At 37.4% G+C, this 16861-nt stretch overlaps 1 protein-coding gene across 1 annotated transcript in view; it reads left to right on the top strand.

Annotated features, from left to right (window-relative positions):
- Positions 1 to 16861, top strand: part of LOC150081576 (uncharacterized) — a 302450-nt gene that overhangs the window by 10992 nt on the left and 274597 nt on the right. The window contains exon 4 of the mRNA XM_090380248.1: positions 3928 to 4073. Coding sequence (XP_090236374.1) covers positions 3928 to 4073 — 146 coding nt within the window. The remainder of the gene's footprint in view (positions 1 to 3927; positions 4074 to 16861) is intronic.

Genomic DNA, 16861 nt, shown 5'->3' with positions numbered 1-16861 from the left:
TGCTCGGCGATAGCTGAGTGTTCTACATCTGCCAAACGGATTGCCCTTTTATGTTCTGAGAGACGTTTCTCGAGTTGACGTCCAGTCTCTCCAGAGCAGTAAGCAAGAGATGCGATAGACCAAACCACTCTGTAGAAGATCGTTAGAATCCTAAGATCGCATGGGATAAAGTGCATCCAACTCCCAGGCAAGAAACTGCGTTCTCTCCTTTCCAACATAAAAACACCTGTCCCCACCCTTCTACAGAGTGGTTTGGTCTATCGCATCTCTTGCCGTGACTGCACGAGCTGCTACTTTGGAGAGACTGGACGTCGACTCGAGAAACGTCTCTCAGAACATAAAAGGGCGATCCGTTTGGCAGATGTAGAACACTCAGCTATCGCCGAGCATGTCTGGACAACCCACCACGACATCGACCCACACCGCGATGTCGTGGTTGTGGACAGGTCCCACCATTACCTGAGGCGTACCTGGTTGGAATCGCTAAATATAAAATGCTCGGACACCGCTTTGAACAGGAACAGTGGTTGTCAAGTTAACCCCATCACAGAGTCAGTAATTCTATCCATAGACAAACGCTGGCCACGTCACCACCATACGTCACAGCCACAAACATCAACAAACAATTAACCACGTGCCTCACGCACCATCCTGGCAGTGCATCTCTATTCCAACTGCCATTCAAGTATTTTAATCCGATGAAGGCTGCCACCCAGCCGAAAGCTAATTTATTTATTGTAGTTTTATTAATGCTCTGTGTAACAAAATAAAAATAAATTTTCGCATTATGAATCCAGAGCACGTAGGCCTGTTTTATTACATTTCATATTGTATATGATAAACCATAATGTGCATACATACATTATAATAAAATGTATTGTATAAACCCTTCGATATTTAGTACATGGTTTTAATGCTTTAAAATGGCTGCTAGCGTATACAATACATATCGTAAAAGTTCAGGAATGCAAGATACACATAACGAACAAAACTTATAACGAACAACATCTTGGAACGGAACTTGTTCGTAAACTGAGTTGCCTATGCATACCACACTAGAACTCGTCATCACTGATTTCTGGATGGTACCACATTTCTGTTAGCCCTATTATATCAGTATTAGTTATCCTAACCAGGAGTTCAAATTCAGCCATTTTATTGACTACACTTCTGACATTACTATAGACACAGTTGAGACCAAGTAATCTTCTGTAGTTTACCACCCTGACACACCCCATGAAGTTATTTAGGTTTTTATCCCAAGCTATACCTTTCCTCTCATTTGAAACTTTGCTATGTTTTATCAGTATCTTATCAGAACATCTTATCAGTATCAGCTGTTCTGGCAACAAACAAGAATTCAAGAATTTAAAGCTAATTATGCATTATTGTAAGATACTAGGAAAAGACACTTCACTGTGCAGGTAAGAAGAAAGAGAGACAGAAGTATTTAATGCAATGAACAGGATAGTTGCTCTGATTTGCATGCATTTTGATTTATATATGGAGATTTAATATTTGGAGCAGTTGTGAATATAATAGATTCAGTAGTGGGAGAAGTCTGTTATGTTCCCCTTTACAACTGAAGAAATATTGGGCACTGTAGAAATTTGAATTAGATTTTTTTTTTTTCTGTATGATAAGACAATGGTATCTCTTATCAGTGAGGGTTGGGAGGTACATTTTCCACAAAAAGATAATTTCTTTGAATTGTTTTGCTGGTTCTAAGTCCTGCACATCTGTTTTCTAACAGATATAAAGCATAATTTATATTCCAGTAATTGAAATATCCAAACCCTCCATGAGGAGTCTGAGAGGCTGGGACCTGGCTGGAGCCATGTTTAGCTGCATTGCAGAATGTAGTGTGTACTCAAAAAATTTAGTGTATGGCATTTACAAAACCATAGGGAATTGTGATGCCCCCCCCCACACTACTCCTAGCTGGTTGGAAGGGAAAGTGTGGATTTCATGGTCATTGTACTGACTTCTCAAATCCTCTTTCTCTCTAGACAGATAAGTAGTGTTGACAGTTGGCTTTGGTCCTTCTTGACCATATGATGTTCCATCAATTGTTTGGAGAGGGCTGAGTTCAAATCTTCTTGGAGGCAGTTGGAAATCTTACAAGTCTCCTCAGTTGGGGCTGTAGTTTGCTGATCTCGGCTGATCTCGGCCAGAGGGAGTAGGGTTTTCCCTGTGAGTAATTCCAGGATTTTCACCTTGTACAACTTGCATATTGTTTAATTGCATTTTTGTTGGAATCTGATACATTTCATGTCCCGAAGGAATGGTAACAAGCAATTGTAAGATACTGGGAAAAGACACTTCACTGTGCAGGTAAGAAGAAAGAGAGACAGAAGTATTTAAAACAATGAACAGGATAGTTGCTCTGGTTTGCATCCATTTTGATTAATATATGGAGATTTAATATTTTGAGCAGTTGTGAATATAATAGATTCAGTAGTGGGAGAAGTCTGTTATGTTCCCCTTTACAACTGAAGAAATATTGGGCACTGTAGAAATTTGAATACAAAATGTTGTGGTGCTGTGCTGATTTGGGATATATATACAGAGTTGAAACTGAAGCTTTGCTTCTGCTGAAAGGATACCAGTTCACTCCCATTCTGACACAGAACACTTTGACATATTGGTCATTTGGATTCTGGACACCTGAGTCTAGAAAAACATATCCTCAGACATAAAAAAAAAATAATATTAAATAAATAATAATAATAAAATCAACAGAAAAGCTATAAATGACTCTTCCAAAACATGCCCAGGAGGAACAAATGGTGGTGGGGAGTGGGGGGAGAGCTCTGAAAACTTGAATACCCTTATACTTCATAATTCGAAGTTATGATAGGCATTATGGTGAATTTTAAAATTCCTTATGTGAAGATGCAACTTTAAAGCTGTTTTTGCAGGATGGCTGTTGGATAGTCCACCAGATTAAATCTGTAAGCAGTGATGTAGGAATCACCTACTGTGTAATCTTACTGTCTCTGCTTCTCTTCTTGCAGATGTGCCTGGAGGAATGAGAAGTTTATAACTGGTAACACTCCCAAAGCCACAATATGTTAATGGGTCTTTTTTTTTTTTTTTATGAAAACTCCAAACATGAAAGGTATCAAAACCTATAGTAGTGCATGGGTTGAAGGAGAAGTATTGGGGGGGAGGGGGATGCCGGAAACTTTGCTCTAGAGACTAAACATGGGTTTCACCACTTCAAGCCTCCGATAAGCAAAGTGGTGGTATTTCACCGGTTGATGAAAGTCATATACCACTAGTGTATCTCCATGTGTATGGCATGTCTAAATACCTTCATTCACATGACATGTCCTTCTTGTCTTTTACTACATCAGTGCACATAAATAGTCAAATGAATAGTCATCAATTCATACAAGTCTCCACCCACCCCAAACTTTATCTCATCTGCATCACTGAATCCTGAATAGCCAAATTAATGGTGCTTTGTTCCTTTGCTTCTGACTAATTATTGGACACTGCTTTATGGACTAATGTTATTAGCGGAGTTCCCCAGGGTTCCCCAGAGTCCCCCCCCCATAACTTTGTTGGCCATTGGCCATAACTTTGTTTCCACTTTTATTTGAAACTTTCTCTACATCGGTTTTTTCTTTACTTGTGAAATATACAACTTCCAGAATAGCGTACACATTTGGATATCATCCAAGGGTTCATGAACCGTTGGCCAAGAATCACTTGGGTGGAGATTAGATTTCCATTTTTATTATTTAAAAGGTATTTAATTGTTGCTGTCAGGGACTGTCTTTATTTTATACTGCTATTATATTTTAGAATTTTTGCTATATGTTAAATAATTCATGATTTATTTTATAAATATGTTTACCTACAGATTATTTTATTTGTTATTTAATGCATTATAGATCCTTAAATCTTTCATTTATCTAGTTAACAGAAGTACCTTCAGGATTAGCATCTTCTCTCACATTGGAAACTCCATTATTTCCAATGCCAACTTTAGAAAAATTTCAACCTGTGAAATATGGAAGCTTGACAGAAGTTGAAAATAATTCTCACATAACCATGGTAGAAGGGTTAGTATAATTTGCTCCTTTTAAGGCCTGTATCCTGAAATTTGTAGTCAAATTATGCATTCCATCATTAATATTCAGTTTAAATTTAAACTTCATTAAAATTCAATTTATTTTTATGCTGTTTTACTGTTTGTTTTATTAAAGAATTATTTTGCCAACAGAAACATTAAAAAAATCATGCCATTCAGTGTTGTTTCTTGCTCATCTTGAATGTTACACTGGATTACCTTTTGATTAATAGTTCAGTACTTCCACTTAATCTTTTACATTTCTTATATATTCTTTGGTATGTTTATAGAAAAAAAAGTATCTCTCATTTTAAATATTATTCATCACAAATAAAGATTCAAGTTACATTTATTTCTTATATTTCTAGAACCATTAGGTTACTCTTTACTTATTCTTTCTTATATGAATAATCCTAAAACCATTCCTACATATAGCAATTAGGATTCCTATATGCAGAAAGTAAGTTATTCCTAATTGTAGAAATAATCACTTTTATTACTTATATAAAGATTTAATATCTCTATCAAGGTCAGTTAATCTACATATATATTTTATGTTAATATTTGTTATAGCTTAAATGTTTTTCCTCACTTGTTTCTTCTACTTGTTAGTAGAAGATGTACATTCAAAAAAATGAAATGAAATAAGTATTAGCACTTCATTCTTAATTATGAAGTTAACACATGTAGAAAAAGAAATGTTAACTGATTTTTTCTTTTTTTCATGAATTATAAATAGTAAACAGCATAAAAAATTTCTGAAGACATGGATCTCTCTCTCTCAGGTATGTACAACTATACAAGGGTTGTTCAATAAAGCATGATCATAATTGTTCATGGGCTGCATAATTATTTGAGCTACAGAATTTAAGGCCAAACCAAGCTGCATCACATAGCAGATGCAAAGTTGACTTGTGCACACAGTGTGACTAGCTGTTGGTCAAGTTTATGCCTGTTCAGTTTTTTCTATGTAACAATGGATGTGACATGTGAGGTACAGTATACTAATCTCAAACTGGAAAGTGGAATGCATTATGCTATCTTCAGCAAAACTATGGATGGGATTTCCAGTCAATGGAAGAAGGTCATTAATATACAAGAGGAAAAGAGTGGGAGAAAGAACTGAACCTTGTGGAACACCAGCATTAGTGGAGAAGTTAGAAGTCAGAGAGAAAACTGAATAACCAATTACAAAAAAAGGTGGCAAACCATAAGAAGGAAGCTTGTTAAGAAGACCTTTATGCCAAACATTCCCGAAAGCCTTTTAAGATGTAAAGAGCAACTGGTTGTGTTTCACCGAACTTTTCCACTGAATTTGTCCATAAATGGGTAACATAAGCCAGATTATCACCAGTGGATCTACGCTGACAGAATCCATACTGGTGATCGTTGATCAGATGGAAGGTTTCTAGGTAGTTTAAGAGTCAGAGGTTAATTGATTTCTCCATTACTTTAGAAAGAGTAGAAGTAATTGCAATGGGACAATAAGTGGATGGGAGGGATTTGTCACCCTTTTTAGGAAACTGGTTGGATATGAGCAAATTTCCAAGCAGAAGGAAAAACACCCTTGGAATAAGAAAGTGAAAAAAAGCCGGCAAAGAACAGGAGTAAGTTCAGGAGCACAGGTTTTGAGAACAAGTGGAGAAATACCATCATAACCTGGAGCTTTCTTATCATCAAGATTCGTCAAAATCCTTCTGACATACTTTTGATAGAAGATCACAGGAGATATTGAATGGAGTGTGCTGGGACTGGTGGGAGGTGTTTACCAAGATCATTAATATATGAGGTGGAAACAAAATGGGAAGATAGCAGGTCAGCTTTATCCTTAGCTAAAGTGTCAGTAGAACCATCTGGTTTTGGCAAAGGTGGGAGCAGAAACGGGCAAAAGTTGCAGCCAATAATAGCTTTGGCAAGAGACCAGAATGATCGGCTACCATTAGGGCAAGAAGCAAGTTTTCTACTCTTATCCTGTTCAAAATCTAGTTTGGACTGATTAATAACTGCTTTACAATTGTTACGAGCTGTAGTACAGGCTGAAAATGAAACTGAACAATTGGAAACAAGCCAATTACAATATGCAACATTCTTCTTTTGAACAACCTTAGCACATTTATTGGAAAACCAAGGTTTAGATAAAGGACGAGATTTTAAAGTGAAGTGAGGAATAAAGGAATTCCTACAAGAATAATTTTACTGACATGATCTGAGCAAACGTTGACATCGGAAGTTTTGAAACAGTAATCCAACCAAGGAAAAGAAGAAGAAGAGAAATCTCACAGGTGATCTAGTAATGCCAAACAATACGAGGTTGGGAATAGCCATGAGATAAAGGCTCCATTGGAAAAGAGACCAAGCTCTTTTCAAATGTCTTCAAATTTCTTCTCAATCACCAAGCTGTGATTGAGGTGCCTAAAGGACCAAAGTGAGTGCACTTTGACCGTGTACTTAGAAGGGTTGTCTGTTAGAAAAAGAACAAGCGTGTTTTCTGTATGGTTAGGATTGTCTGGTATTCTGGTAGGTAAATGAACAATCTGTGCGAGGTCATTAGTAATTGCAAAAGCTTCAGCATCTTGACCAGCTGGGTCTGCATGGCTAGAAAACGAAAGCCATCTGGGGTTGTGAACATTAAAATCACCAAGGAAAATTACCTCACTGTTAGGAAAGTTGGACTGGAGAAAGTCAAGTCGAAAAGAGAGGAAGTCAAAAGAGTTCCTAGTGATTAGTGGAGTTGGGAGAAGGGTAGAGACAACAGATGAATTTGACAGAATGAAGTAGAGAGATTTTAAGCCAGAGAAGATCGAAAAGAGCAGATTTGAAATTACCAAGTCTCTGACAGAGAATATTGGAATGGACATATGCACAATTACCACTTTTAAGGCGAAAGGAATCATACAGCGAATAATTTGGGCAACCGAGATGAGCAGTTGTTGAATCAAACGATAACTGATATTCTGCCAAAAAAAAGTACATGGTGTTTGGCAGACTAAGTGGAAATAGTCATTGTTGCGATTAGAACTGAACCATACACAACTACATCATATACATCGTATATGATGTAGTTTTGTGGCAATTTGTTGTTTCTCTGCCTTAATGTCTCTGCCTTAAGGTTTGGGGTTATGCCTAGGAAACCCATAGGGATTCCTTTTTTAAGTCTATAATAAAGCAATTTTTGCAATTTCAAGGTGCAATGGAAGGGTACTGGCCAAATCTTGCACTTCCGGGATACTAACTGTACAGCATGCTCTAGTTATTGTTAATAAGATTGTTTTTTAATGCTATTTAATTTTTCTCTATTTCTAACTATGGCTGTGTGATGGAACCATATGCCAGCACCATCAGAGGTTACAGGTAAAAACACTGCTTTGTAAATGAGTGCCAAGGTTCTGTGCTTGAGACCCCCAATTATTCCGGCTGATTCTGGCAATCATTCTGGCCTAGTTTTGGACTTTTTTTGGCCAAGTATGACAGGTGTGAATAGAACATTTAATTTGAAGTCTAGAATTATGCCTGAAATATTTCAATTCTTGGACCATGTGAATTGAGGTATCACCAATTTTTATCACTGGTGGTTGTCTTATATTTAGATTTCCTTTCAGTAGGATACATTTAGTTTTCTATGCCAAAATTATGAGTATCTGGGTTAGCACCCATTCCTGCAGTTGTTTGAGTGCCACGTTTGCTCTTTCTCCCATCACCCTTCTGGTGTTACCTTTTACTAATAAGACAAGGTCGTCAGCAAAGGCAACCCTCTCTGTAGGGCCTAAATCTTTTGTCAGGAATTCATCAAGCACAGAGGTCCAAAAGAATGGACCTAGTACTGAACCCTGTGAACAACCTTTCGTAACTGGGCCTTTTTTTTTTATTGGAACTGTGTGCCTACTGCTACACGTCTTACCAAGATAGGTGTGTTTATACATTGATATAGATTTTTGTGGTACATTTGTCTGGCGGAGTCTTCTGAGGATACTTGGCTACAGAGTATCAAATGCACCAGCAAAGTCAATAGATATTACCAGCATGTACTTTTGATCACTATTATTTACTGTTCTTAGGATATAGTGCATGGCATCCTCCATTGAGGATCCTTGCTTCAAACCAAATTGCCGTTCAGAATTTAGGTTGGCTTCAGTATAATATAAATTAAGTCTATAGAGGAGTAGGCATTCCATTATTTTTCCTAGAACAGGGAATAAAGCTATAGGTCTATATGATTTAGGTTCAGTAGGATATTTTCCAGATTCTTTAACGTTAATCTAATTATAACTAGTTTCCATGCTTGTGGGAATACACCCTCAGCCAAAGCAGTGATTAAATAAGTTCAGTAGAGTATCAGGAGAAATTTCTGCTAACTTTTTAATGGTTTCTATTTTAATTAAGCCAGGTCCAGGTCACTTATTGTTTTCGGTTTTTAAGAGTGCTGTTTGAAGTTCTTCCATGGTGAAGGGTGGTTCTGTTGACCTATTGCTATAATTTACATTGTTGACCATTATGTCACTCCGATCCTGGATTAACCCCTGATTCTCAGACTGGAATAAATGATCTAATATGTTATTTACGGAGTCTGCCCAAGTGTGAGTTGGGGTTCCATCCCCCTTAATTTTAGAGTTCAACATGTCATCGCTTGGCAGTTTGTTGGTGATAATCCTGTAGACCCCCCCCCAGGGTTGATGTTACTGGATGTCCTCACCAAGGCCTGCCAATATTCCTTCTTTTTTGTTCTTATTAGAGCAGTCTGAGAGTCCTATAGGAATCTCTCAGAGCATCAACTTCATTCTGAGACCTAGTTGCCCTTGCTCTCTGGAAGTGTTTTCTGGCCTGGTGCACCCTTTGCCGGAGTATATCAAGTTCAGGGTACCACCAGGGAACAGCATTTTTCTTTTGGGTATTGCTAGATTGGATGCTTTTTGAAGCATAATTGTGACATTTAGATTGTGTTCATCTGGGCTATAGTTGTTATCAGTGCTTTTTTTTTTTTTTCGGATGGTACACAATGGTACAGCATACCGGAACATTTATTAACAGTGACGTGTGACATTTGGATGCAGTACACTTCGAAATTTGTAATATTTGTAAATTTTTTCACATTTACCTACTTTTCAAATAAGCTTCAAGTTATTTAATTAAATTTGCATTTTTCACTGTCGATATTTTACTATAGATATTTTCTATATAAAACTTTTTAACCATTTTTAGAATTCTAAATTACTCAGTTGGATCTCTGTTTAACGAACTCTTTTTATAGGAAATTTTTTTTGAATTCCCCTTGGAAATTACATTTAAAATAGTTTCAGTTGAGTGAAGAAAATTTTCATATAACGAACAGCTTAGGAGAGACTTAACTGGGTACACACTGTTCGAACTTCTGGCCTGCAGGCAATTTAGGAAATTAGTGCTACTGCTAAGCAAGAATTGAGAGAGCTAAAGGGATTACCATTCTACAACTTAGTGGTACCTGGTGAAACCTATCCGACTACCTGTCCCACATACAGAGAAGTCGCCCTGGTCAACAGTGAGCAGATCAAGGGGTATTCCCAATGGGCTCTGGTTCACCTTCTACTTCAGTGGTGCCCAACCTTGTTCCTTACAGGGGCAATATTCAAAGTTAATTTCTTTCGGGCCGCACTGAGTGATTCAAGAAACATTATTGTGTTACATTTTCCATATCTTGTTACATGTGAAAGGAAGTTTCTGTTTTTATTGTCAGGCTATAATATATAAAAAATGGAAATTCCCCATACTTTTATGTGTAACTAATTTATCTATGTCACTAATTTATTTTTTAGATTTTATTAAAATTATAAAAATATGACTTTCTTTTGTTTTTCAAAAAAATATTGTACTTTTGCCTTTAAATACTCACTTTAGAAAATTTACAACCTGAAAGGATCAGTGCTTAAGATGAATATAAGGTGAATAAATAAAAATAATTTTTTACACCTGAAATTGAAAAAATTCAAAAATTTTGTTAAGTACAATACATGATTACATTTACTAAACAAAACATTTTATGAGAAAATTTTTTTGATAATTAGCAAAATTTAAAATGCTGCTTTAATTCACTTTCCACACGGGCCGTAGGTTGGACACCACTGTGAATCAACTGTAAGTGCCATGTCGAGAATCAGGAGAGAGTGATTTACTTTTACCCTGACAAATAATCATCTGTTGTTTCGTGAAAGTGCATTATCCATATTTTTCTGTAAATTTTCCCTATCTCTGTTTACATGGTCACAGTAGCTGAATATCTGAATGACACCAACATTTTGGACATTTTCAAAAAAAAAAAAATAAATTCAAATTTGAGAACTAGTGACAATATTGATGACGAGAGAAGGAAAATGAGGACAACAAAGGTATTAAATCTTCTAAACATGAAATATTGGCATTTAGTGAGAACGAAGTTAGAAAATTTTGAATTATGCTTCAGTTAAATGAAAGAGATATAAGTCATCCATTTTGGGAATACCTAATCAAAAAGACGGTTTTGGAAAAATTGAAGAGCATTTAATGAATGCTCTGAGTACGATACCAATTTCATCGAGTGAATGTGAATGAGGATTTTCACAGTGAATATGACTCTCAGCCCTTACTTTTTTTTGATGACAAAAACAATTTCTTCACTACTATTTCTTAATTAAAATTGTAGGCTCACTGCTGACATGCTTTGATCCAGCAAATATGTTAATTCATGGCTGCTTCAGAAATGTCATTCAGCAACAGACACAAATAGTAAGAAGTCGGCATAGTGTGTTGGACGAGAACTCGATAAAAATTTGGAATATTCTATAAAAACTTTATTATGACATTATTTTTACTTATTGTTTTACTAATTTTTACCTATTACTTATTTTTTAAACATTTAGTTATTTTTTTTTATGTACTTGAATAATAAATTTATGCTTGATAAACTGTGTTAATATACTTTAATTTATTGTTCTTATTCCAAAAACATTACTACTAAGTAACAATATCAGGAAATATTTTTTTAGAGTACAGTACTTTTCATGTCCTTTTAATTTACAATTTTTCCTGATAGCAAAGAATGAGTACTGGCACATTTTTTTACAAATAAAGCACTGGTTGTTATTAGCATTAGCATTAGTAGAGGCATATGATGCAAGAAAGCAAACTTATGCAGCATCAGCCAAAAAAAACATGCTCCCATTTCACCCCTCCGTTCGTTCCAAGTACCTGTCCAGCTCAGCCTTAAATTTATTTAGGCTATTAACTTCCACAACAAAGGATGGAAGTCTGTTCCACCAACCAACCACCCGCTGGCTAAAGGCAAACTTCTGCACATCTATCCTACATCTGTCTTTCCTCAATTTGAATTTATGCCCTCTCAGGTGATTATTCTGAGCAAGAGGAATAATTCCATCAGCATTGAGCATGCTCAAACCATTCAGGCTTTATATACCTCAATCAGATCACCTCGCAGGTGCCTAGTCTCCAGACACTATAATTTGCAAAATTTAAGCCTTTCTTCGTAAGAGCAACCCTTTGTTCCATTCACTAATCTTGTTGCCCTTCTCTGTACTCGTTTCAACAGCTCTACATCCTTCTTAAAATGAGGCCCCCAGACCTGTATACGGTACTCAAGGTGTGGCCGACCATTGCCTTATATAAGGGAATAATCACCTCCTTATCCCTGCTATAAAAATTCCTGTATATCATTGACAAGACACTATGAGCTACTCTTGCAGACCGTCTGTACTGCTCAGAAAACTTCATATCTGCCTGCACAATTACCCCCAGGTCCTTTTTGTTCTCTACCACTGTCAGTGTAGTACCACAGAGTTGATACGTCACTCTGGGGTTGCTGCTTCCCATATGTAGTACTTTACATTTGTCAATGTTAAACTTCATTTGCCACCTCTCAGCCCCTCTGCTCAACTTTTCTAGATCCTGTTGCAGCAGCGTACTGTCATTAGTGTCCTTAACAACCCTGCCAACCTTCGTATCGTCTGCAAACTTGGACATTAAGCTTGATATACCATCATCAATATCATTTATAAATAGAGAAAACAACAATGGACCCAATACTGAACCATTAGGGACTCCACTAATAACATTATCCACAATGAGCAGTGTCCATTGATTACCACTCTTGGTCTTCTCACACTGCTCCAATTTGTGCAACAGTCTTCCATGTGCAGCAGTATCAAAAACCTTTCTAAGATCCAAATATATAATATCCAAGTTATTCCCTGCATTCAGTTCCTTTGTGACCACATCATAGTATCCAATCAAATTGGTCAGGCAAGAATTTTCCTTAACAAAACCATGCTGTGTCCGAGCTATAACTGAAGTCTTGTCTAGATGATCCTGCAATACTTCTTTAACCAGTGCCTCCATTAATTTTCCTGGAACAGAAGTTAAACTAAAAGGTCTATAATTACTTGTATTGCCCTTTGATCCTCCTTTATGAATTGGGGTCACATTTGCACTTCTCCAGTCCATGGGTACCTCCCCTTAGTCCAAAGAAGCTCTCATAATTATGGCTAAGGGTTTGCTTACTTCCTTTGCTGCCCCTTTAATATAACTGGATAGATCCCTTCCACCCCGGGTGCCTTTTTTATGTTTATTTTCAACAATTTCTCCTCCACTTTCCTCTCAGTTATTACAAAATCATCCAGCTCACTGTCAGAGTTTAACTCACCTCTAGCATTCCTCCTCCCTGAATAACTCCTCGTGCGTGAATGGAGATGCAAAATACTCACTTAGTTTGTTAGCCACCTGAGCAGGATCACCAACAGTTGAACCATCAATATCCAGTGGACCAATCTGATTCATCCCTTTCCTTCTAGAGTTTACATAGGTATGGAACTCTTTGTTGTTTTTCTTTGCATCCTTTGCCAAGGATTTCTCATAATCTGCCTTTGCCTGCCTAATCTCCTTTGTGACTTGGTTACAGACCAGCTTATATCTATCATAGACCTCTGTGTCATGTGTTAATTTATATGTATCCCATGCATTTTTCTTCTCTGCCACCTGTCTCATTAGTTCATCTGACATTCATTTAGGCCGAAACATCTAAGTCTGCTGCTGTTCTATTTGGTTTTGGATTTCATCTGTGAAGGTCTGCCAGCTGGCTTTCTTTAAGTTATATCTGATTATATCTTGTGGTGGCTGTGTCTGGCTGTCTATTTGTCTCTTTAAGGTAAAAGTTATAGTCCTATGGAGTGAGGTGGTCCAAGCTTCTTGGACCATCCAATCTGTAATTTTGGTAGATATGGAAGCATTGGCCAAAATTATGTCTATATCACTTTCCCACAGTGTACTACTGTAGGTAGCTAGGTTGTGGGGTCTTTATTTATTACTTCTAGGGTAGAAGTGGCTAGGTAGTCTGTTAGTAGTTGGCCATTATGTGTTCTTGGTCTGTCAACTGTACTGCTGTGCCTGCCAGAGGCTTGACCGACAATTGGCATCCATGGAAACTATTATCTTAGAATTTGGAAGAACTGTCAGTACATTTTGTAGATAATGAATGCTGGAATTTATATCCTCTCCTGGCCTACAGTTGAGGGATACAACATGAAAGGATCCTGTTTGACTAATTATTTGTGCATAAAGAATAAAGAGTTAACCTTTGTAACTGTAAGAGAAGGATTTCTAATTATTTCTAATTATTATTGTTAGTGAGATTTCATGTGAAGATTCTATTATTCTGTATGTTCTATGGTATCCCTGAACTGAACCCTACCCTGATGAATATATGGCCCTTGGATTATCAAGATATCTATATTATTTTTCTCTTCTTTAAGCTTGATTTAATCCACAACTGTATGTGCTCTCTGAGCATTTAATTGGATGAACTTTAGAGCCCTGTCTCAAGTCTAGTTTAAATTAAGGCCCAAAATTGGTTCTCAGTTTAAGCTGTTTTACCATTTTTTGATAGCTGGGACAATTATTGTCACTAAGACTTTGGTGAAATCTGTTTTGGCCAACTTACTCCACTGGTAGGCTTCAGGTTGTGTGGTTCTGCTGTTACAGTTTTTATAGTCATGGCCAGTGACTGTGCAGTGGCCACAGATCAGGGCTTTTTCCTGGCACTGCTTGGCTGTATGACCAAATCTGTGGCATTGGTAACATTTTGTAACTGGGTTTCAAAATTACCAATAGATTCAGGGAAATATTCCCTGAATCTATGGATGGTCCAGCCAGCATAGATTCTCTGCTGATTTTTTAGAATTGACCATGCCCTTGGAGGAAGCTTCACAATGGCATTTAATTGGCCATTTTTTTTTCACTGAAAGCATAGTGTTACAGTGATGATACTGAGAAGGTATCTCCCCCCCTCTTAAAAGATAACCGTGAGTGATATTTAACTCACGGTTATCAGACAAGCCAATATTACCTCCTGTTGTCGGATTGAACTGAAGCTAGAAGGCCATCGCTCAAGGTGTGGAGATTTCAGAGACATGGTGTCACTCAGTTATAAGGGATGCAGAATATGATTATAGGGAGAGTACAATGTATATAGAAAGGACAGACAGGATAGGAGGGGGGTTAAGAAGCACAAACTCTAAGGCAGTGCAAACAGTTTCATGGGAGATCAGTGAAACGTTTTGCAGTGCATATATTAAACCTGAGTCAAAGGTTTAATATATGCACTGCAAAAGCAAAAATGAGAGTAGGAGTGTGTTATAAGCCTATTGACTCTGATTCATACATGAGGAAATCTTTAGCGAAGGGGAATATCAGAAGTTTATCAAGCTCTAGCTCTACTGGGAGCTAAATGATTTTGTAATAACTGAGAGGAAAGTGGAAGAGAAATGTTTGAAGTTTAACATTAGAAAGACACCTGGGCTGGATGGGATCTATCCAGTTATATTACGGGAGGCAGTGAAGGAAGTAAAGGAACCCTTAGCCCTAATCATGAGATAATCCTTGGATTCAGTTCAGGCCCCATGGATAGGATATGTGCAAATGTATTCCCAATTCATAAACGTGGATCAAAAAATGATATGAGTAATTACAGACCTGTTGGTTTAACTTCTGTTCCAGGGAAAATAATGGAGTCACTGGTAAAAGTAGTAATGCAGGATCATGTACATGTTGCTGAGACTTTTGCAATTACTAATGACCTAGCACAGATTGTTCATTTACCTACAAGAATACCTGGCAATCCTAATCATATAGCCAATATGCTTTTTCTCACAAACAACCCTTCTAAGTACACGGTCGAAGTGAGAGGTCCTTTAGGCACTTCAGATCAACTTGGTGATTGTCTCTTCTCCAATGGAACCTTTATCTCATGGCTATTCCCAACCTCGTGTTGTTTGGCATTACAATAATGCAAAATGGGATGACCTGTGAGACTTCTTTTCTTCTTTTCCTTGGTCGGATTACTGTTTCAAACTTCTGATGTCAACGTTTGCTCAGATCGTGTCAGTGAAATTATTCTTGCAGGAATGGAATCCTTTATCCCACACTCCACTTTAAAATCTCGTCCTTTATCTAAACCTTGGTTTTCCAATAAATGTGCTAAGGCTTTTCAAGAGAAGAATGTTGCATATCGTAATTGGCTTGTTTCTAATTCTTCAGTTTCATTTTCTGCCTACACCAAAGCTCGCAACAGTTGTAAACTGTTATTAATCAGTCCAAACTAGAGTTTGAACAGGCTAGCCGAGCATTCTGGTCTCTTGCCAAAGCTATTGGCCGAAACTTTTGGCCATCTGTGCTCCCACCTCTGTCCAAACCAGATGGTTCTGTTGTCACTTCAGCCAAGGATAAAGCTGACCTGCTAGCATCCCATTTTTCTTCCAGCTCATGTATTAATGATCTTAGTAAAACACCTCCCACCATTCCCAACATGCTCCATTCAATGCCTCCTGTGGTCTTCCATCAAAAGGATATCAGAAGGATTTTGATGAATCTTGATGCTAAGAAAGCTCCAGGTCCTGATGGTATTTCTCCACTTGTTCTCAAAACCTGTGCTCCTGAACTTACTCCTATTCTTTGCCGTCTTTTTTCACTTTCTTATTCCAAAGGTGTTTTTCCTTCTGCTTGGAAATTTGCTCATATCCAGCCAGTTCCTAAAAAGGGTGACAAATCCCTCGCATCCAGTTATCGTCCCATTGCAATTACTTCTACTCTTTCTAAAGTAATGGAGAAATCAATTAACTGCCAACTCTTAAACTACCTAGAAACCTTCCATCTGATCAACGATCGCCAGTATGGATTCCGTCAGTGTCAATCCACTGGTGATATTCTGGCTTATGTTACCCATTTATGGACTAATTCAATGGAAAGGTTTGGTGAAACACAAGTAGTTGCTCTTGACATCTCAAAGGCTTTTGATTGTGTTTGGCATAAAGGTCTTCTAAACAATCTTCCATTTTATGGTTTGCCAACTGTTTTTAGTAATTGGTTATCCAGTTTTCTCTCTGATTGCTCACTGAAGGTGATGGTAGATGGCTCTCTGTCTTCTGAATTCTCCACTAATGCTGTTGTCCCACAAGGTTCAGTTCTTTCCCCCACTCTTTTCCTCTTGCATATTAATGACCTTCTTCCATTGACTGGAAATCCTAACCATAGTTTTGCCGATGATAGCACATTGCATTCCACTTTCCATTTTGAGAAATTTTGTTCTGCTCAATCAGCTTCAACTTCTCGAAAATCTGCTACCAATTCCTTAAATGCTGATCTTCAGGTAATTCTCCAGTGGGGCAAAGACAACTTAGTTGATTTCAACCCTTCTAAAACTCAGTCTTGTCTTATATCTCGCAAAAAGGATTCTTCTGCTCCTATGCTTATCTTTAGTGGCACTCCGAT

Source organism: Mastigoproctus giganteus, chromosome 8 (assembly GCF_048544385.1).
Source record: "Mastigoproctus giganteus isolate SK-2022 chromosome 8, ASM4854438v1, whole genome shotgun sequence".
Lineage (NCBI taxonomy): Eukaryota > Metazoa > Arthropoda > Arachnida > Uropygi > Thelyphonidae > Mastigoproctus > Mastigoproctus giganteus.
The sequence above is the reverse complement of the archived record's forward strand: the minus strand, read 5'-3'. Positions and strand labels throughout refer to the sequence as shown.